Source organism: Alosa sapidissima, chromosome 6 (genome assembly GCF_018492685.1).
Source record: "Alosa sapidissima isolate fAloSap1 chromosome 6, fAloSap1.pri, whole genome shotgun sequence".
NCBI classification, from domain to species: Eukaryota; Metazoa; Chordata; class Actinopteri; order Clupeiformes; family Clupeidae; genus Alosa; species Alosa sapidissima.
This window is the reverse complement of record NC_055962.1, coordinates 37604808-37627307: the sequence shown is the minus strand read 5'-3', so window position 1 is coordinate 37627307 and position 22500 is coordinate 37604808. Positions and strand designations below refer to the sequence as shown.

Here is a 22500-nt window from a genome sequence, read left to right as displayed (position 1 = left end):
GAGTGGTCTAAGCCAGCTGGGAAACCTGCATGCCTTCTCAGCCAACAACACCAACACCACATGACACACACACCAACACCACATGACACACACACCAACTCACACATTGGCTATTTATCTGATCTCGGTGGATGTGTGTGTGTGTGTGTGTGTGTGTGTGTGTGTGTGCGTGCGTAAGCCACAGGGCTTGTTGACCCTCAGTGTTTAGAATGTGTGTGTGTGTGTGTGTGTGTGTGTGTGTGGTGTAGTGAAGTGTTATGTATGTGTGTGTGTGTGTGTGTATGTGTGTTTTTTTTGTCTCTATCTGGACATGTGTTTCATCCACGGGGCATTCTCACCCTTCAGTATTTAGAGTGTGTGTGTGTGTGTGTAAAGTTCTCTGTTTTGAGTGTATGTAGTGTAATGTATGAATGTATGTAGGTGTGTATGTATGTGTGAGTTTTTGTCTGTTCTATCTGGCATCCTGACCCTTCCACTGAGACGCCTGTAGGCACTGATTACCCACTTAGTCCTCTAGGGGGAGACAAAGACCATTTTAAACACAGACAACTCTCCGCAGAAAGACGGATCCCAAGTCATGAGAGCATTAGGGCCAGAGGTGCTGCCCATTATAACCTCCCATACCAGTAGACTAGTGTGTGTGCTGTTTCTCCTCCGATACACACAGCATCCTCTACATCAGTAGACTAGTGTGTGTGTTGTTTCTTTTTTTTACTTTCTAAAACAAAGGCAGTTATTTAAAATCATTTGATTCCCTATACCTTTCAGCCATCCTACAAATGCCGTAGGTTAGACTTAACCTATTGAGGTATACATGGACTTTTTTTTTTTAAAGTGTACAGTGTAGATATTTGTACAGTTCTTGCAGTTGTTGTGTTAACTGAATAGATGTTCGTGTGAACATTGTTTGACTGATATCAGAAGAATGTTACTTTGTAAAGGTTTTTTTTTTTTTTATCCTAAAGCTGTTGCAAAACTGAGTTTAGTGTTTTGTGTGACTTGTTTGTGGCCATGGGAACATGGTTTAACGGTGCTGTTTCTGTTTCTGAAGAGGCTACTGATGCTGTTTTGACAGTAGCCTGCTCATTCACCTCCCCCATTGGTTGTGTAAAGCATACGGAAATGTAAATATTTCTTGCAGTTTCTTATGTTTATTAAAATCTCTGAGAAACACGTGTGACTACAGACATCTGTCATTAATGGCCTTGCCACAATCTGATTGGTTATTTATTTTTACACATAAAACAACAGGGGTGTGATTTCTTTAAATAGTTCAGTAAGTTTTGCAGTTATATACAAAGTTTTTGCAGTTATATACAAACAAATAGAACACAGTTTGCTTTGCGTGGTTACAGAAAGCTGTTAAACAACACTTCTCTATCCCAATCGGAATCCGAGTCGGAGAAGTCGCGGGCCTCGCTGCCTCGGATGGGGGAGAAGTGGCCGAAGTGGTCGGGGTTGTCTTTGAGCCGCGGGGCCGGGACCGGACAGGCGACCTGCTTCGGGGGGGACCGGACGAAGCTGTGTGACGATGGCAGAGGAGGGATGGCCACCTTCATCTCCGGCCCGATGGTCTTGTTGGGAGGGAAGTTGTCATACTCCACTATGGCATGCTTGGAGCCGGCGCTCATGCTGCCGTGGTTGGAGGTGAAATTGTCGTTCTGCCCGCGGTAGGAGGCGAGGATACAGGGCACGGACACGCTGAGATCGACTCTCTTCAATTGCTGATCCATCTTGAGTCGCCCGTCCTCGCACCCTGTGTCGTAAACGCATGCGAGTGGGGGCGAGCGGTCGTATCCATTCCGTTTCGGCAGGGTCGTTTTGCAGTGGGTGTCTTCGGTAGGGTCCAGGAGTTGGGGGATAAACGCGTCTGCAGTGGTGAAGTTGGCGATTCTGTGCATGTCATGGCTCATGCGGTTCTGGAGCTGAGCCAGCGCCGTGGGGAGGGTGGACACGGTAGTTTGCGGCCCGCTGGTGCTCTTCTGGGTCATCGGGTTCCCCACCTGCCTGCGGGACTTTGCGCGTCGGTTTTGAAACCACACCTGGAGGGGGGAAAAGGTTTGACAACATTAGCAGATAGCCTTGGGCTCCAACTCTGGCACTGTATAGACTAATCACACTATTAACTTCCATAACTGCAACCCTAATGTATAGGCTATGTGTGACACAATTACTACTGGGAGCAGGTCTCGCATCTGGGTTCTCACCTGTATTCTTGATTCTGGCAGGCCAGTGAGCGACTCCAGTCTCTCCCGCAGATAGATGTCTGGGTATTTGGTGTCGGAGTACACCTTCTCCAGCACCTCGATCTGCTGCTGTGTGAAGTTGGTTCTCTTCCGGCGGTGGGTAAGAAGAGCCACGCTGTCAGCTCGAGCCCCCGGCGCGCCCTGCGGGTTGAAATACCGGGCCCTGTCGTGCACGGTGAAATCTACAGGCAAAGAGGAAGACGGGGTTAGGCTAAATCTGTCAAGTGTTCTTTAGTTAGGCTAGTCTGGCGTAATTATCCCGTGGGACTTAAGAAATGAAGGATCATAGCGTAGTAAAATGAGTGACATACCTGAGCGTGGCATGGTCGTCCTCTCCATGCTTCCAGAGAACAGCTGGAACTGAGTGAGATCTCCAACGGGAGGCATAGTCCTTGTATCCATTTGTGAAGTTGAGCAACACGAGTATGACCTCTGCGGACGTGTGGCTGCTATTTATCCACAATCCTCTCCGGTCGATCAAAGTGGCTCGAGGTGCGAATGGTCGGCAATTAGGTCAAGACTGGCACTGCCACAGCAGCTCGCGCTGCCTTCAGACGACATTGTTCCTCGCGCGTCTGATGGTGAGGTAGGTGCGAATGTTCGGCATCTACCGCTGGCGTGCGCCGGGTGAGCTTTAAAGGATTTTAATGGATTCTGCGCCTTCAATACACACACGCTTGAAAAAACATCACCCTCCTTTGTAAAATGGTAGTCCTCTAAACATATCCTAAAGCATTTGAACAAGGTGTCTGATTTTCACTTCTGGACATCCATTTATTTACACATGAAATATTCACTCTTATTTTGGGCCTACAGTTAGGACCTAAATAATAGGACTGGGCATATGATCATAAATCTACTATTTGTCATCACTTGTGTTTTGATGTTAAAATAGGCCTACTCAGTTATATTAATCAATTGAGACATACGGATGTAAAACATTAGGCCTACACATTCACAAAGGCCTAGTTTTATAAAGAATATTTGTTTGTCTAAAATATTTCCAAAAAAATATGTCTAGCAGTGTACATGATTTATTGTATGCATAATTTAGTGATTTAGTGTACATACATTTCTTGAATTTCCCCTTGGGGATCAATAAAGTATCTATCTATCTATTTGCATGCATTATACTGGCCATTATGTTTAAGGACTTTCCCTTTGAATTGGATTCATTTGGCTGACTTGGTGAGGCACCTAAAGCAGAGGACCCATCTTGGCTCAAATCTGGCATGGACATCATGCTTTGGAAATGGCAGGAACCCAGATATTTAATGTCTGATGATCCTCCTGTGGAAACTTCAAGGTGAAGGCTGCAGGTCCCTCATTCACCGTTCACTACCTGGCCAATACACAAAGACAGTTCAAAGGTCATCATGTAGTTAGCATGGTGTGAATGAGCAGTCTCCCCCCTGATTCACAGAAAGGAGTTTGTCTAAAGGTCATTTAAACCAGATACACACAGATAAGATCATTCAGAGGGGTCAGTGCTATTTCCTTTCAACAGCTTGCCTATCAACTGCGAGAATAAAATGTAAAGTTCCCAGTCCAATTTTTAAATATTTTCAGTCAGATTTTAAACACGTAATTGTCACACATACTTAAACCTGATGATAACATGTAGTTGTCACACATACCTAAACCTGATGATGACACATCCGTGGGTGTGGTCAGTGCTAAAGACAGGTACGCTATAACATATTCACCTACTAAGTTTTTTATTACGCTAGTCAGAGGCCATTGTTATTGACCTCTGTTTCAAATGTAATATCTGAAGTATGTTGTGGCTGGAATATGGGTCACATCTGTCATTGGCTCCAAAAGAAACTGGTGAGAAGGCCGAGATGAGTCTCAGAGCAACGTTCCCACCCCGTAGCGTACATAACACCAGTGGCCCCAACAGGGTCACATCTGTGGTGCTTAGGCATGAGCCTTCCTGTCATTATGTGTGTATTCTAGAGGCATTTGAGGGCATTTCCATATCAAACTGCACTAGTGTGTGTGTTTGTGTGTCAGCCTGTGCCCTAACGTCTGGGCAGTTTGAGCTCCAAGCAATGACTCCTTTGTGTGCTTCCCAATACAGTGTGTAACAGGACAGAGGGCTACTAATATTTTTCTTTAACTCAAACATGGATTAGCACATTATTTGCAGTAGCATAGGCCTAATTGTTTGGCATGACCAAAGGTAGCCTATACAGTAAGCCACAGCAGGACTGTTGATGGACCTTGGCATCCTGAACCAGTGGATGTATATAATCCTCTGAATCCTCTTTGTAACATTGTATTTTCACCCTATGCTCTGAAATGCTCTTTGAGATCTTGAGTCTTTGTCTGCTGTGACTTTAAACTTTACACAATACTGTTGCCATGGGCCAGGTACTCTCTTGAAAAAGATATTCTGTATCTCAATCATACTAAAATAAAGGTTATAATAACAATATAATAATATGACACTGTGCGGTTAGAGGAAACAGAGCTGCCAACCCTCACGCATTCAATTGGTGTAAGAGCGTGTGGAGCCAATCAAATGAATGAATCTCACTCTCAATGTGTGAGAGTTGGCAGCTCTGGGAAAGGAGAAATGTAGACAGGTAGGCTATTAGGTGTGGAAGGATGCAGTAGCCAATTTTAAGTGCTTGAATTTCACAACCCTTGAAACATGATGGAATTTCTGTACTGGTGTGCACACAAGACATTATAAAACCAATACTATAGACAACTGTAGACCTATTTAGACTATACTTAAGCTAATATTTTTTTTGTAATTCTGAAAAAAATACTTTCTTATAACCTGGCGTTAAGGGATATAACTTAGATTGTCCTTTATAAATGCACTTCTGACTTTTTCTAATCCAAAGTCTTGACAAGGCTCTCTGCTACGTCATTATTTACATCTCTAGGAGCAACTGCCGGAATTTCCGGTTAGAAGAACCGGAAGTAAGTACGTGGCTGCTCCAGCTGACATTCTGCATGATGGCGACTGAGGTTCGGAGCGGCGACCTCAACAGCGGTAATTCCAGCCGACTCGAAGTGTCCATAGACGGCCTCACCCTTAGCCCAGATCCCGAGGGCGATCAGGAACATGTCAAGCCACTGGACTCCTCGCTGGAAGGACGGACGAACGGAAATCACGGAGCCGGCGATGGGGAGGAGGAGGAGGAGGAGGAGGAGGTGGAGGGTGAAAATGCTAGAAGCTCTATCGAGAGGAAATGGGGCTTCTCTTTAGACGAGCTGTATGGATTGGCGCTGACATTTTTCAAAGGTAGCTGGCTATTGGAGTGATGCTCTGTGTGCGCTAACGGCATGGCAGAAAACATCGAACGTTAGATTCATTTGAACTCGACCCTTGCCATCGATGTGTCACATTCAAGGCAACTAACGTAATGTTAGCTATCCTGGCAAGCTAACGTCGTTTGCCATCTTATTCAGCCGTTGAGTCTAATTGTATTGCTGTAGACGTGTATTGTGCGGCATAAACACGGTCTTGTGCCGTACAGTTATGAACTTACCGACTCCTCTATCAGTATGTGATTGACCGTGATTGCAAACGGATAGCTAACAATTTGGCTACATCCGTTGGAAAAACCGCTAGTGAGGAACCATCATGATATGTCATGTGTTGTTGATCATGTGCTTGGCTCGTTAACATCAAGGTTTTAGTGCGTGATATTGATATGGACAAGTCGGTCGCAAAGCTGGTGCTATAAACAATGCTAGCTAGACAAAATATTCTTGTTCTTAGGAGAACTATCAGGAAAGACGTCATACCGCATCCGTTGACAGTTTTGAAGGTGTGTGAGGGCGTGATGATATCTCGTGTCTCAGGAGACTGCCGGCAGGTAACACGAGACAGATGGGGAGCTCTCGTGAGAAACTTGCATAGCACATATTCCTGGGGAAACCTTGTTGTGTTTAGTTTACCGTCAATGTGTAAAGGATCCTTAGACCCTCTTGGTTTGTTTTGGTGCCAAGGTTTTAAATGCCCCCCCCCCCCCCCATACAAACTCAGAGGCTCAGTAGTCTTGCAAACAGTTGAGGTTAAAACACGAGTTGTGTTGCGTCTGTAATCATTAATTTAACAGTCGGTTATTGATTGTGGTATGAGGCTGTGAGCCCGGTCCTGTGTAGCTAGCAGGCTTGGCTTGTATCCTGTCGGACACATCCTAACGTAATCACAGGGGAGGCTTGTTATTGTTAGATTGCTGGGCTGCCATGTAAGAAAGACTTTGCCCCCCCCCCCCCCCCCACACACTCAACAACACTGCTCTCTTAGCAAAAAACAGCCTCTATGGTAGTTCTTGGCTCCCATGCAAGGTCACCTGCTCGCTCACTCACTGATGGTGCAACATTTTCCACTGTGTCCGAGCAAGTTAACGGAAATTGGGTATGTTATGCTCCACGGTGGTGGACAGAGATTTGGTGGAATTCAATGCCCACTTCTCTGTCTGTCGCCAGGGAAACAAATTGATTAAAACAGAATCTACTGGGTTAGTCAACAAGCACATGGAGAGGACATGCTGCATTCACAAGATTAACTGTGTGTGTGTGTGTGTGTGTGTGTGTGTGTAGGGTTCTGCGACTGCTAACAGACAGGAGGCCTGCTGTAGAACCTTGTAGTGTAATCAAAAAGAAAAGTAAATATACATACACTGTTAAGTGTTCTTCAGTTAGGCTAGTCTCTCGTAATTATTCCGTGTCCAATTTCTTCCATTCTAGTGGTGAACTGGTTGCTTGGTAATGAATGATCTTGCTGTGGGTACTGCGTTTGCTTTCTTTATCTTATATATTATGTGGAGTTAGGTGAGGTCTGCTGTCCTTTCTAATATTCTATTTAATTATTCTATAGGTTCTCTGTGCTTTCTTTATGTTTATGGTGTTTGATATTTGACGCTTTTGTCCAAAGTATTTCTGTCGTATGTATAATGTGGAGGTTTTGTCCAATTTGTTTGTATATATGTATGTATGTATAATGTGGGGGTTTGAGTGATAGCCTGGGTGTGTTTGCTCTCTCAGCTAACGCTGCTTCCTCCTCTGTGGCTCTCTCCCCTCACACTCACACTCACACACACACACACACACACACACACACACACACACACACACACACACACACTCACACTCACACTCTCTCACACACACACACACACACACACACACTCACACTCACACTCACTCTCTCACACACACACTCACACTCACTCTCTCACACACACACACACACACACACACACACACACACACACACACACTCACACTCACACACACACACACACACACACACACACACACACACACACACACACACACACACACACACACTCACACTCACTCACACACACACTCACACTCACACTCACACTCACACTCTCTCTCTCACACACACACACACACACACAGAGAAGGACGGGAAGGCGTTCCACCCGACCTACGAGGAGAAGCTCCGTCTGGTGGCGCTGCACAAGCAGGTGCTGCAGGGGCCCTACAACCCCGACGCCTCCCCTGAGGTGGGCTTCTTTGATGTGCTGGGCAACGACCGCAGGTGAGACGTGACCTTTGACCTTGCTCTCTCTTTAATAACCATGCTCTCTCCCCAACATCTGCTGAGGGCCAGTGAGAATCTGAGAGTCTGAGACAAACACACACACACACACACCGGGACACGTTTACATGCTCAGAGGGTTAGCACTTACCATCAGACCCAGTGTCCATCAGACCCATCCCGTGGACATTATAGGCCCTTTCCCATCAGACCCAGAGTGGACATTACTGCAGGCGCTTTCTCGTCTTATTAAAGCTGGACAGCCGATTAGCACCTGTTTATTGGCGTTAAGTTGAGCTTTAATGAAAAGATTCCATCTGGATATTTGTGTCGCTCTGTTAAAAGTGTAAAGGAGTTGCTTGCCACTCATGCACTCGTTCCTATGGAGCAGTGAGGAGTCCACTCATACACTCGCTCCTGAGGAGTCCACTCATACACTCGCTCCTGAGGAGTCCACTCATACACTCGCTCCTGAGGAGTCCACTCATACACTCGCTCCTGAGGAGTCCACTCATACACTCGCTCCTGAGGAGTCCACTCATACACTCGCTCCTGAGGAGTCCACTCATACACTCGCTCCTGAGGAGTCCACTCATACACTCGCTCCTGAGGAGTCCAGTCCTACTGTACACTCGCTCCTGAGGAGTCCAGTCCTACTGTACACTCGCTCCTGAGGAGTCCAGTCCTACTGTAAACTCGCTCCTGAGGAGTCCAGTCCTACTGTACACTCGCTCCTGAGGAGTCCAGTCATACACTCGCTCCTGAGGAGTCCAGTTCTACTGTACACTCGCTCCTGAGGAGCCGTGAGGAGTGGCCATGCATTTGTCCTTTGCTGCAATCTCTCTCTCTCCCCCTTTTCCACTTCTCCCCACTCTTTCCCCCTCTCCTTTCTTCTCCTCTTTCCTCTCCTCTATCGCTCTTTCCCTCTCTCCTTTCTTCTCCTCTTTCCTCTCCTCTATCGCTCTTTCCCTCTCTCCTTTCTTCTCCTCTTTCCTCTCCTCTATCGCTCTTTCCCTCTCTCCTTTCTTCTCCTCTTTCCTCTCCTCTATCGCTCTGTCCCCTCTGTAAGCTGCTCTGTCGTCCGTATGATGTTGTAGTTTTATGAGCTTGTGTGTTATGTGTGATGAGAGCAGACAAGGGAGAAGTTCAGAAGGGAAAGGAAGAGTGTGTGTGTGTGTGTGCGTGTGTGTGTGCGTGTGTGTGTGCGTGTGTGTTGGGGGGGCTGAGGGGGGGAGCAGCAGAGTTAGAACAGCGGTTGAAATGTTTGCAGTGTAAAGTGCTCAGCAGCATTTTCTCCGTAAGGGCGAGTTGCTCTGTTTTTATTTCTGTTTTTATTTTTGTTTTGTGTCTGTCGGGATCCCGCTGCTTGTAACTGTGAAGCTGCTATAATAATCCAATCAGATCACTGGCAGGCAGGAAGTGCCTCTCTGATAGCGCTCTGATTGGTGGACGCAGACAGCCCAAGTTGGACCTTATTATAGAGATGATTACAGAGTGTGTGACACACACACCCAGTCTGCACAACACAGCTCACACACACACACACACACACAGTCTGCACAACACAGCTCACACACACACATACACACAGTCTGCACATCACAGCACACACACACACACACACACACACATACACACAGTCTGCACATCACAGCACACACACACACACACACAGTCTGCACAACACAGCACACACATACACACACACACACACACACACACACACACACACAGTCTGCACAACACGGCACACACATACACACACAGTCTGCACAACACAGCACACACACACACACACACACACACACACAGTCTGCACAACACAGCTCACAGCAACGCTACACAGAGCACTGCTGCTTTTAGGACACACACATTATGCACATCAGTGTGTTTTACTGTTTCTGCACTCTTTTGGCTCACACACACACACACACACACACTAGGCACATTGGAACAGTGACCTCTGATCACAGGAAATGATGTCCAGCAGTAAACAATACCCATCTCTTTTTCTCTCTCACACACACACAGAAACACACACACATCACCTGATTGCTTAGCTAGCACTGACCTGATTCCAAGTGTTATCTTCTATTGTTATGTTATGTCTTCCCTTTGCCTCTTTTCTCTCTCTCTCTCTCTCTCTCTCTCTCTCTCTCTCTCTCTCTCTCTCTCCTTCCTCTCAGTCTCTCTCTCTTCTCTCTTCTCTCTCTCTCTCTCCCCCTCTCTCTCCCCCTCTCTCTCTCTTCTCTCTCTCCGTTCACATCACATGAGTTTCATGGGCACAGCTGTTTAAAGCAGCATCACCAAAACACACACGATGATGTAAACCGATACCGATTAAAGAAAAAGAACTCTGTGTGAAGTCAGTCCTGTGTCTGTGTTTCTGTCCACTGCAGGAGAGAGTGGTCAGTCCTGTGTGTGTCCACTGCAGGAGAGAGTGGTCAGTCCTGTGTGTGTCTGTGTGTGTGTCCACTGCAGGAGAGAGTGGTCAGTCCTGTGTGTGTGTGTGTGTGTGTCCTGCAGGAGAGAGTGGTCAGTCCTGATGTGTGTGTGTGTGTGTGTGTGTCTGTGTGTGTGTCCACTGCAGGAGAGAGTGGTCAGTCCTGTGTGTGTGTGTGTGTGTCCTGCAGGAGAGAGTGGTCAGTCCTGATGTGTGTGTGTGTGTGTGTGTGTGTGTGTGTGTGTCCTGCAGGAGAGAGTGGTCAGTCCTGTGTGTGTGTGTGTCCTGCAGGAGAGAGTGGTCAGTCCTGTGTGTGTGTGTGTGTGTGTGTGTGTGTTTGTGTGTGTGTGTGTGTCTGTGTGTGTGTCCACTGCAGGAGAGAGTGGTCAGTCCTGTGTGTGTGTGTGTGTGTCCTGCAGGAGAGAGTGGTCAGTCCTGATGTGTGTGTGTGTGTGTGTGTCCTGCAGGAGAGAGTGGTCAGTCCTGTGTGTGTGTGTGTGTGTGTCCTGCAGGAGAGAGTGGTCAGTCCTGTGTGTGTGTGTGTGTGTGTGTGTTTGTGTGTGTGTGTGTGTGTGTGTGTGTCCTCTGCAGGAGGGAGTGGTCAGTCCTTTGTGTGTGTTTGTGTCCTGCAGGAGGGAGTGGTCAGTCCTGGTGTGTGTGTGTGTGTGTGTGTGTGTCCTGCAGGAGAGAGTGGTCAGTCCTGTGTGTGTGTGTGTCCTGCAGGAGAGAGTGGTCAGTCCTGTGTGTGTGTGTGTGTGTGTGTGTGTGTCCTCTGCAGGAGGGAGTGGTCAGTCCTTTGTGTGTGTGTGTGTCCTGCAGGAGGGAGTGGTCAGTCCTGATGTGTGTGTGTGTGAGTGTGTGTGTCCACTGCAGGAGAGAGTGGTCAGTCCTGATGTGTGTGTGTGTGTGTCTGTCCACTGCAGGAGAGAGTGGTCAGTCCTGATGTGTGTGTGTGTGTGTGTGTGTGTCCACTGCAGGAGGGAGTGGGCGCTGCTGGGGAACATGGAGAAGGAGGAGGCCATGGTGGAGTTCGTCAAGCTGCTCAACAAGTGCTGCCATCTCTTCGCCCCCTTCGTCACCTCACACAGGATCGAGAGGGAGGAGCAGGAGAGAAAGAGGTGTGTGCGTGGGGGCGGGGGGTGTTTTCACATATAGTCCCTTTTAAAAGAACCAAACTCAGTCCACTAAAAGGGGACCAGAAAGAGGCCAAAACAAAAGGGACTCACAATACATTTTGTATTCACATTGTGAGTTAATTTGAAAGAGGATCTCTCTTTCTCAGATCTCTTTCTGGTGCACTTCAGCTCTGATGGGGCCTCAGTTTCCTTCCTGTTCATATTATACCTTCTCTGGAGGTCTCAGACCTTAGGCTACTGCTTTGCATTATGGGCTATGTAGTTGCTAGGCTACTGCTTTGGATTATGGGCTATGTAGTTACTAGGCTACTGCTTTGGATTATGGGCTATGTAGTTGCTAGGCTACTGCTTTGGATTATGGGCTGTGTAGTTACTAGGCTACCAGGTTGAAATAATTATCATAACCCATAATTGGCGTGGTGATTTTGTTTCATAAATTCATTTTTAAAAATATATACATATATGATGATATATTTTCAGAATGAATTCTGATCTGAAGTTATTGCAAATATCCTCTTGAAGTCAACATGCCAGCAAATCACACTGTCTAACTCAGTAGTGGGCCCGCCCCACCTGGTTACTGTTGCTATGCCCAACTTAAGCCCCCGTCTAAAATGACAAGTGAACAGCAGCCTGTTAACGGCACTGCTCAGTATGTGGGCCTCTCGTAGTCTACATGCAAGAGTTCAACAGAGCTAGCATATCATGACATGGTGAGAAATGGAATCCAAAGTTTGCTAATTCTTCATTAGTTAGGCTACCAATAGCTTGGATGGAAAGAAAGTCAGCCGAACGTTAACGTTAGAACAGGTACATTTGTAGCCAAATTCCAAATGTCTGTAGGCCTATCATATGAGCCTAATGATGATAGTTATTCTCTAAATAATAAACGACATGCCTTCTCTTTTGGAAATGGAAAGTCAAGTAGGACAAAATAGGCTAGCCTACAATGCAGAATGTGGACGAGAACTCAGGGCGATTTGTGTTCACAGATAATGCAAACCGTGCCGTGGACTTCAAAGCGAACCGTGCCGACTACCTCAGTCTCAGTTCGGTTCGCGTTTGGGGGGTCTGAGTTCGCTTGGCGTGTTCTCATATGCACAAAAATGCTGAGTCATCGATCTGAGTTCGTTTAGAATTCTGAAGTGTGAAAACACCTGTAGTCAGATCTCTGCCATGGTGGTGGCTCAATGCATCTCTCTCTCTCTCTCTCTCTCTCTCTCTCTCTCTCTCTCTCTCTCTCTCTCTCTCTCTCCCTCTCTCTCCCTCTCTCTCCCTCTCTCTCTCTATCCCTCCATCTCTCTCTCTCTCTCTCTCTCTCTCCCTCTCCCTCCCTCTCCCTCTCTCTCCCTCTCTCTCCCTCTCCCTCTCTCTCCATCTCTCTCCCTCTCTCTCTCTATCCCTCCATCTCTCTCTCTCTCTCTCCCTCCCTCTCCCTCTCTCTCCCTCTCTCTCTCTATCCCTCCATCTCTCTCTCTCTCTCCATCCCTCTCTGGGTGTCAGGAGGGAGGAGGAGGAGCGTCTGCGTCGTGAGGAGGAGGAGCGAGAGCGTGCTCGTGAGGAGGAGGAGCGGAGGAGGCGCGATGAGGAGGAGCGTCTGCGTCGGGAGGAGGAGGAGAGGAGGCAGGCTGAGGACGAGCGACTCCGCGTGGAGCAGCAGAAGTGAGTAGCGCACCACACACCTCTCCGCACCTCTCCGCACCACACGTACTAGTCTCTCTGCACCACACGTACTAGTCTCTCTGCACCTCTCTGCACCACACGTACTAGTCTCTCTGTACCACACGTACTAGTCTCTCCGCACCTCTCCGCACCACACATACTAGTCTCTCTGCACCACACGTACTAGTCTCTCCGCACCACACGTACTAGTCTCTCCGCACCTCTCCGCACCACACGTACTAGTCTCTCCGCACCTCTCCGCACCACACGTACTAGTCTCTCTGCACCTCTCTGCACCACACGTACTAGTCTCTCTGCACCACACGTACTAGTCTCTCTGCACCACACGTACTAGTCTCTCCGCACCTCTCCGCACCACATGTACTAGTCTCTCTGTACCACACGTACTAGTCTCTCTGCACCACACGTACTAGTCTCTCTGCACCACACGTACTAGTCTCTCCGCACCTCTCCGCACCACACGTACTAGTCTCTCCGCACCTCTCCGCACCACACGTACTAGTCTCTCCGCACCACACGTACTAGTCTCTCCGCACCTCTCCGCACCACACGTACTAGTCTCTCCGCACCACACGTACTAGTCTCTCCGCACCTCTCCGCACCACACGTACTAGTCTCTCCGCACCTCTCCGCACCACACGTACTAGTCTCTCCACACCTCTCTGCACCACACGTACTAGTCTCTCTGCACCACACGTACTAGTCTCTCCGCACCACACGTACTAGTCTCTCCGCACCACACGTACTAGTCTCTCCGCACCACACGTACTAGTCTCTCCGCACCACACGTACTAGTCTCTCCGCATCACACACCGCTCCGCACCTCTCCGCACTTCTCCGCACCACACACTCCTCCGCACCCCTCCGCACCACACACCCTCCTCCGCACCTCTCCGCACCACACACCTCTGCACCAGACTTGAGGCCTTCTGTGTGTCCGGTCCAACTCTTTGGAACCAGTTCCCCTCCACATCCGCTGTGGCTGTAAAACACCTCAAAACATCTTTTCACTGCGGCCTTCGGCCTTTAACCCTTAGAACCCTAAGCTGTTTTTAGGGCATTTTCACAACCTTTATTCATAAGGATTTATTCTGGTCATTGTAAGTGCCACACATACATATTATATATTGTTTTTTTCAGCAGAGTCTAGGCTATCCTTTCATGTATTAGTACTATCATTGATTTTATTTAGATTTTTAAAGAATTAAAATATAAAAAGTGTATTATAAAAAGTCATATATTTCGATATGTATCTCACCACAGCAAGCTCATAGCTCTACATGCATTTCATGTGTGTGTAGGGCAGACTGTCCTGAATCGGGCAATATAATTTGGGGATACTCTGGGGCTGAGCAATTTACAGAAATATGTGGTGTGTGATTTACGGAAATAAATGCCATTTTTTATTTAGTGATGAAAAATGACCTTTCTGCGCTCCATATCTGTGACACGAACTGATCTGATCTGACTTGACCCAAGTTTGCGTGTTAGCATGTGTGGTGTATGCACTCATAATGATTCTCAACTTTTTACTGCATTGCCATGAACAAAGTAAAGACAAAAAAGGTGTTTCTTTGTTGAACAAATTGGGATGCAATGTGAGCCTTGAATTGGATGCCATGCAGGAATTTGCTAGGATCTCAAAACCGGATTATGAACATGCTTTGCCATAGAGAAACATACGATAGCGTTGGATTATAAACATGCTTTGCCACAAAAACAGACAAAAACGTGGGGTAAGTCCAGCTATATGAAGTTATTATTTTGCTGTCACTTCGTCTGTTTTATAACCCAGAAGGATGTACTTGGTATCAAATGATAGCTCTATGTCTCCTCTTTCATCTGACATGCGTGGCATATCTATCCGATCACGGGTCCGCGAGTAATTCAAACGAGAGTAATGGGTGTGCAGCGTTGGTTTGTGTACATGACGTTAATATTTTGCAGTCACTTCGTCTGTTTTTATAAGCCAGAAGGATCGATATCCATGGCACCAATGGATAGCCCTGTGTCTCCTCTTTCATCTGATATGCTTGCCATATCTATGCGATCACGGGTTCACGAGTAATTCAAACGAGAGTAATGGGTGCGTGAGTAAACGCAGATTAGTATTGACTGTAAATATGATGCAAATTGATTTAATTTCATGATTTTTTAAAAATTGTCATACTTGATCGTACAGACAAGTGCGTAGTCTCTTTGGAAAGCCCCACTTCTTCTCTGTCATGCAATAAAGGTTTCATCTCGCTGCGATGAACAGTCACGGAGCAATGTAACAGAGAAGTAAGGGTGTGTTTTTTTGACGCACTTTGCGTCAATCGGGTTCTAAGGGTTAATCCCCTCACCATCCCATCCAGCACGCATGCACACACACACACACACACACACACACATATGCACACACAAAGATACACACACGAAGATACACACACGAACACACACATATTCTAGAAAGGCGCTATAAGGCGCTCATTATTATTATTATTATTATTATTATTATTATTATTATTATTATTATTATGGAGACGGCTTTTCTGTCTGTCTGTCTGTCTTTCCTTTATTTCTCTCTCTGTGTCAGTACAAAATGAGTCAAATAATCATTACTGAGACTTTCTCATACTCTCTCTCTCTCTCTCTCTCTCTCTCTTTCTCTTTGCGTCCCTCTCGCCATCCCTCTCTCATCCCTCTCTCCCTCTCTCTCTGCGTCGGCGGTGCGCTGGTGTTGTAGGCAGCAGATCATGGCTGCTCTGAATGCCCAGACGTCGGTCCAGTTCCAGCAGTACGCGGCGCAGCAGTACCCCGACAGCCCTGACCAGCAGCTGGTCCTGATCCGCCAACTCCAGGAGCAGCACTACCAGCAGTACATGCAGCAGCTCTACCAGGTCCAGCTAGCCCAGCAACAGGTCAGCACACGCACACTCACACTCACACTCACACACACTACCAGCAGTACATGCAGCAGCTCTACCAGGTGCAGCTAGCCCAGCAACAGGTCAGCACACACACACACACTCTCCACACACAGACCACACACTCTCCACACACAGACCACACACTCTCCACACACTCTCCACACACAGACCACACACTCTCCACACACTCTCCAAACACACACCACACACTCGCCAAACACACACCACACACTCTCCCACAACACACCACACACTCTTCCACAACACTCCTACAACTCTCCCAATCCCAGCAACAAGGGGCCTGTATGTAATGGCTCTGTGCCTGTGTGCATCACAGTGCTGCCTAATTAAATGGGCTCAACATGCTTCTACGTCAACTCCACGGTGTAGCTACGCCGCCACTCCTACGGCGTCATCAGGGGCGCCCGCCCCCCCCCCCCCCCCCCCCAAACCGCAAATACTAATTATGATACCCGGCCTGCGATCTGACCCGCCTATTTACATAACGTGCGCTTTTGGTTGATGTAGCCTATGTAAAACATTTACATAGGAACAGAAAGCCCTTAATCACGTCAGCCTACCCATGACATCGCTTATAAAAAAAGGTTAGCCTACTGCACGAAAACAACAGCGTTGAACTTTTACAACACTATAGGCTAAGTTAAAAGATGGGTTACACATATGGACGTTTCAAGCTTTTCAAAAGTGCATGTGTTTGTCGTGTCCCCAGGAGGGGGTTCCCCAGGAGGTTTTTTGAAATTCTGTCTACTTAACACACCATTCTAACACAGATTGGGAGGGACAGAAATACTTTTAGCCTACAGAACAAGCAGCTGGCTCATGTGACGTGAACATTGGCTACCTTATGCATTATCACTACACTGCCCAACATGGAGACGTATCTCACGTTAACAATCAGAACACATAACATAGGATATTATTTGTGCGAATATGGGTTAGCACAAACTTAGCTTTTGGTGAACGGAGATGCAGATCACTAATTCATTTCTTTGCGCCACAGCCCATGTTCTGCGTTCACTCCAAAGAGACAAGTGAAATACATGTTTTTAAAGCCGTTTCATTTCCAGGCTATTTGCTACGATATTTACCTGCTATGCCTTCTGTTTTCATGAACAGTTACAGGAATCCACGTCATTTGTTTATCGTTGCTTCAATCCAACCCACGTTCTCTCCAGAGTTTGTAAATTTGTCAGTCAGTTTTAGCCTCTCCTGTAGCTCCTCTACTACACCCTTTGGGATTTATTAAGTTTTGTTACATTTTGTTACACTTTAGAAGAGAAGACAAAGGGGGCCTCTGCATCGATGTCATTGTAGAGCAGTGCAATGTGCTCAATTATGTAGGCTAGCTCCAGAGTAGGCTAACTCCAGGGTAGGCTAATGACTGACGCCGCGAATACGGACACGGCCGTTTATTATTATTGATTATTATTATTATTATATAATGGTCGAGGCCCCTGGGCTTCAGCCCAGGTAAGCCCCTGCATTAAGGCGCCAGTGGCCGTCATGACACTTTTATTGTCTAAGAGTCTTAGTCTCACGTACTAGTCTCAAGTGTGATTAGCTGCTTAGTCTCACATACTAGTCTCACGTACTAGTTTCATGTGTGATTAGCTGCTTAGTCTCACATACTAGTCTCACGTGTGATTAGCTGCTTAGTCTCACATACTAATCTCAAGTGTGATTAGCTGCTTAGTCTCACATACTAATCTCAAGTGTGATTAGCTGCTTAATCTCACATACTAGTCTCAAGTGTGATTAGCTGCTTAGTCTCACGTACTAGTCTCAAGTGTGAATAGCTGCTTAGTCTCACATAGTAGTCTTATGTGTGATTAGCTGCTTAGTCTCACGTACTAGTCTCACGTACTAGTCTCAAGTGTGATTAGCTGCCTAGTCTCACATACTAGTCTCACGTGTGATTAGCTGCTTAGTCTCACGTACTAGTCTCAAGTGTGATTAGCTGCCTAGTCTCACATACTAGTCTCACGTGTGATTAGCTGCTTAGTCTCACGTACTAGTCTCACGTGTGATTAGCTGCGTAGTCTCACGTACTAGTCTCACGTACTAGTCTCACATACTAGTCTCAAGTGTGATTAGCTGCTTAGTCTCACATACTAGTCTCAAGTGTGATTAGCTGCTTAGTCTCATGTACTAGTCTCAAGTGTGATTAGCATGCAGATGACTGCAGGGCTGTATGCCAGGGTCTCTGTGTGTGTTGCATTGTGTGTAGCTCAGGTGACCTTTGACTCTGTATCAGAATGGTCAGGCATGATGTGTGGACAGGACACGCATTTTATTACCTGACTTCTAACGCATTTTCTCTCCCCCTCTCTCCTTCCCTTTCCTCTTCCCTCTCTCTCTCCTCCCTCTCCTCCTCCTCCCTCTCTCTCCCTCTCTCGTTCTCCCTCCCTCTCCTCTCTTCCTCCTCTCTCCCTCCCTCTCCTACTCTCTCTCTCTCCTCCTCCTCCCTCCTCCTCCTCTCTCCTCTCTCCTCTCCTCTCTCTCTCTCTCTCTCTCTCTCCTCTCTCCTCCTCCTCTCTCCCCCAGGCTGCACTCCAGAAGCAACAGCAGCAGCTGCAGGAGGAGGCGGTGGTGGCGTCGGTGTTGGAGACCAGCGAGACGTCTGTGTGCTCTTCAGCGCCCCCTGTGGCTGAGGAGGGCCCCCACGCTCAACGGCCAGGCAGAGTCCACCTGCGACAGCCTGGACAAGGAGCCCGACCTGGAGCCTGCCGAGGAGATCACCGAGAACGGACCCACAGGTGTGTGTGTGTGTGTGTGGCTGAGGAGATCACCGAGAACGGCGGTGTGTATATGTGTGTGTGTGTGTGTGTGTGTGGACCCACAGGTATAAGTATAAGTATATATACTCTTTTGATCCCGTGAGGGAAATTTGGTCTCTGCCTTTATCCCAATCCGTGAATTAGTGAAACACAAACAGCACACAGTGAACACACAGTGAGGTGAAGCACACACTAATCCCGGCGCAGTGAGCTGCCTGCATCAACAGCGGCGCTCGGGGAGCAGTGAGGGGTTAGGTGCCTTGCTACTGGTCGGGGGTTTGAACCGGCATCCCTCCAGTTACAAGTCCGAAGCGCTAACCAGTAGGCCACGGCTGCCCCCAAAGGTGTGTGGGTGTGTGTGTGTGTGTGTGTGTGTGTGGCTGAGGAGATCACCGAGAACGGACCAACAGGTATGTGTGTGTGTGTGTGTGTGTGTAGCTAAGGAGTATACCGAGAACAGACCTACAGGTACGTGTGTGTGCAGGCGTGTGTGTGTGTGTGTGTGTGAACAGTCCCAGTGGGCAGGTCCTCTGGAGAGCCCCTCGTCCAATCAGAAATGAATAAATAGTTGGACAGGAACTGTGGAACTGTTCTGTGTCGTTTCAGAGTGGGAGGATGCAAACTTTTGTCCTCAACTCTATGCTTAGATCCAGGGGTAGAACCCTTAGTAAAAGGGGGAAGGAACCAGGGGTAGAGGTAGAACCCTTAGTGAAAGGGGGAAGGAACCAGGGGTAGAACCGAGAAAGAGAGAGAGATTGATTCCAGACTCTGAGCCTCACTCATAGCTCGAATGTTATTCAGTCCCTCCAGGAATTTGCGATGTTGCGATCGCAACAATTAACGCAAATTCAGCAAATCCTCGTGAATTCTGGGCGACCTTGCAATTTTGTCCAAACACTGCAACTTTTTCGCAAATTTGACCAATCATCATGGTTTCCCCGTGAAATTTCACCTACCATAACAGCCTCTCGCGCAGAATATTGACTCAGATGCAACACTCACATCTGCAGACACCAGAGACTGCCCTTTACTTGTTCACTCCTCTGCAGTTTTGATGACAATAAATAGAAGGCTAACATTAATGATCTGCTTTACTTGCGTCTGTCATGTCAACCTAGTGTTGCTAACCTGCCTAAGCTATGAAAGTAAGTAAATTAAGGCCTACTTGGTTTACTGACATTTGAGTAGGCTACAATATGCAACCCATTGGCAAACGTTTACACCTGGAGATGTCCTTTTAGCTCGTGTCATGTTTGCTAGCTTGTGGGCTCAGTTTGTGTAGTGCTACCAAAATCATAGAAATTAATAACATTGTAAGACATTTACCTCTGATCCAAGAATGATTTCATACGAGTTATTTTTTAACATTTATTTTAACTAATGACATAGAAAACATCCCGAATTCTATCCACATATCGTAATGCAATATGCAAAAAGTTATTTCCAGTCGTAGCCAAACACAGTGAGATCCAATCCGATATGTTATTACCCTACAGTACTCTCACGTCCATTAAAGTGGCAGGCAGTCAATTAGACTTACACACCACCAATGTAATAACATTAAAGAAAAGTGTAGTCTAATAGTTTAAATCAATGTGAAATTACTAGATACTTAGTTGGCTATCAGTAATTATGCAAGTCACAGAATATGAATTATTAAAAAGATATGAACTTAATATGAATTACAACATATATGAATGTATTGAAACATATGACATTATGCCATCTCTTTAGGGGGCTGTCTTTTTTGGACAGTTCTACGAAAGGTTTATACTGCTTTGTGAATTACGCCAGTCAAAGTCTGTACACAAATAGAGTAGTAACCCTTACTATTACTTATCCTTTTTAATAAGCCCTCGAGATGATCCGTGTCATTTTGGTCTTACTAACCTTAATTACCCTCAATTAAAAAATAATAAAATAAAAAATCGCAACTATTTTTGCAATTTTCACTTCCTCTCGCAATTTCTTTGCAACAAACAGCTAAAAACACACTGCAACTTCCATCGCAATTTTTTAGAAAAGTTGTCGCGAAATCAGGCATTTTAGATCGCAACAATCTCAAAAAATCCTCGCGAAATCCTGGAGGGATATTCCTCCGTCTGTATGTGGAGAAAAGCATCCGCTAAATGAAGACATGTACATAAATCTCTCTCTCTCTTTCTCCCCCTCTCTTTTTCTTTCTCTCTCTCCCTCCCTCCCTCCCTCTCTCTCTCTCTCTCTTTCTCTCTCTCCCTCCCTCCCTCTCTCTCTCACTCTCTCTTTCTCTCTCTCCCTCCCTCCCTCTCTCTCTCACTCTCTCTCTCTTTCTCTCTCTCTCTCTCTCTCTGTGTCTCTCTCTGTGTCTCTCTCTCTCTCTCTCTGTGTCTCTCTCTCTCTCCCCCCTCTCTCTCTCTCTCTCTCTCTGTGTCTCTCTCTCTCTCTCTCTCTCTCTCTCTCTCTCTCTCTCTCTGTGTCTCTCTCTCTCAAATTCAATTCAATTCAAATGGTGCTTTATTGGCATGACAAATATGACACTTGTATTGCCAAAGCAATTGTTACATAAAAGTACAGTATCATGATCTAAGCAATTATACAGGTATATACAAGGGATTAGGGGTACATGGACAAAGTGTAAAGAACATTATATATATATATATATATATATTTTTTTTTTTTTTTTTTTTTTTTTTTTTTTTTTTTTTTTTTGTCTGTGTCTGAGTACAACATATTGAGTTTTAGTTCTGAGTGACTCAACATAGGCAACAAACTTACAGACATACAATACATCAGGGCACAAATCTAAAGTGGACTGAGTAGAAACTTCAAGTATGGTACAGTACAACATGAGGGGACTGTGTTGAGTTAGTGTATGTGGCTGTGGCTGTGAGAGAGGGGTGCGTGTGTGTGTCTGTGTGTGTCACATGTACATGCATACAAAAATCACTCAGTGTCTCTCAGCTGGTGACAGGCAAGTACATATTGGGCAGCAGTAATACAGCTGTCTGTGTCTGATAGGTATAGTATTTTATTCGGGTTTGGTAGGTCATAGAAATTAGGGATTTTTTCTTTCATTTTTGGGAAGTATTTATTGCGAATTGATTCAAATTTTGGGCATTCAGTTAAAAAGTGTAATTCAGTTTCAACAACATCATCTCTGCACTGCTGGCATAGACGCTCGTCTTTTGGAAGCCATGTCTTTTTGTGTCTTCCTGTTTCTATGGCTAAACGGTGTTCACTGAGTCTGTATTTCGTTATTCTCTCTCTCACTCTCTCTCTCTCACTCTCTCTCTCTCTCCCTCTCTCTCTCTCTCTCTCTCTCTGTGACTCTCTCTCTCTCTCTCTCTCTCACTCTCACTCTCTCTCTCTCTCTCTCTCTCTCTCTCTCTCTCTCACTGTGTCTCTGTCTCTCTCCCTCCCTCCCTCCCTCCCTCTCTCAATTCAATTCAATTCAATTCAATTCAAGAATGCTTTATTGGCATGACAAGCTCACTTATATTGCCAAAGCAGTTATACAATAAATCTGAACACATACATGTCAGTAGATTTTCATAGGAATAAAATAAATAGGTAAAATAAAGTAAAATGTAGTGTATGATGCAGTGTGTGTGTGTGTGTGTGTGTGTGTGTGTGTTGTGTGTGTGTGTGTGTGTGTGTGTGCGCGCACCTGTCTGCATGTGTCTGTGTGTGTGTGTCTGTGTGTGTATTTATTTGGTGATATAGGTCACTCATTGTCCCTCAGATTGTGGCACGTTGATACATAT

The 22500-nt window shown here is 46.4% G+C and overlaps 3 protein-coding genes across 5 annotated transcripts in view; 2 read left to right on the top strand and 1 right to left on the bottom strand.

The window, feature by feature from the left end:
* Positions 1 to 22500, top strand: part of lin9 (lin-9 DREAM MuvB core complex component) — a 44075-nt gene that overhangs the window by 18036 nt on the left and 3539 nt on the right. For 2 of the 3 annotated variants that reach the window (XR_006032349.1, XR_006032348.1), the window contains one exon: positions 1 to 242. This exon is cut by the window's left edge and continues 42 nt beyond it. Coding sequence is in view for 1 of the 3 variants with exons in the window: in XM_042095129.1 (XP_041951063.1) it covers positions 1 to 64 (64 nt within the window). In the remaining 2 variants the exon portion in view is untranslated. Of the gene's footprint in view, positions 1174 to 22500 lie in introns of those variants that run through there. The other variant, XM_042095129.1, reaches the window with a different exon arrangement.
* Positions 1114 to 2902, bottom strand: mixl1 (Mix paired-like homeobox). Its single transcript, XM_042095137.1, has 3 exons — positions 2558 to 2902; positions 2208 to 2428; positions 1114 to 2042 (listed from the first exon to the last, which is right to left on the bottom strand). Exons 1-3 carry the CDS (start codon positions 2646 to 2648, stop codon positions 1350 to 1352), a joined length of 1005 nt encoding a protein of 334 aa, XP_041951071.1. The 5' UTR covers positions 2649 to 2902; the 3' UTR covers positions 1114 to 1349.
* The window catches only part of LOC121711208 (Golgi resident protein GCP60-like), a 20886-nt gene continuing 3539 nt past the window's right edge, over positions 5154 to 22500 (top strand). The window contains 8 exon segments of the mRNA XM_042094568.1: positions 5154 to 5508; positions 7644 to 7785; positions 11206 to 11346; positions 12868 to 13026; positions 15776 to 15950; positions 18525 to 18635; positions 18637 to 18802; positions 19270 to 19274. Coding sequence (XP_041950502.1) covers positions 5217 to 5508; positions 7644 to 7785; positions 11206 to 11346; positions 12868 to 13026; positions 15776 to 15950; positions 18525 to 18635; positions 18637 to 18802; positions 19270 to 19274 — 1191 coding nt within the window. The 5' untranslated portion in view covers positions 5154 to 5216.

What these genes read in the sequence shown, in the direction of transcription:
- mixl1 (XM_042095137.1), bottom strand. Translation starts at nt 2,648, where the DNA reads ATGGATACAAGGACTATGCCTCCCGTTGGAGATCTCACTCAGTTCCAG. An exon ending in GACGACCATGCCACGCTCAG is followed by an intron (nt 2,429 to 2,557) that starts GTATGTCACTCA and finishes CTTTGCCTGTAG; the next exon opens with ATTTCACCGTGCACGACAGG. An exon ending in TGCCAGAATCAAGAATACAG is followed by an intron (nt 2,043 to 2,207) that starts GTGAGAACCCAG and finishes TCCCCCCTCCAG; the next exon opens with GTGTGGTTTCAAAACCGACG.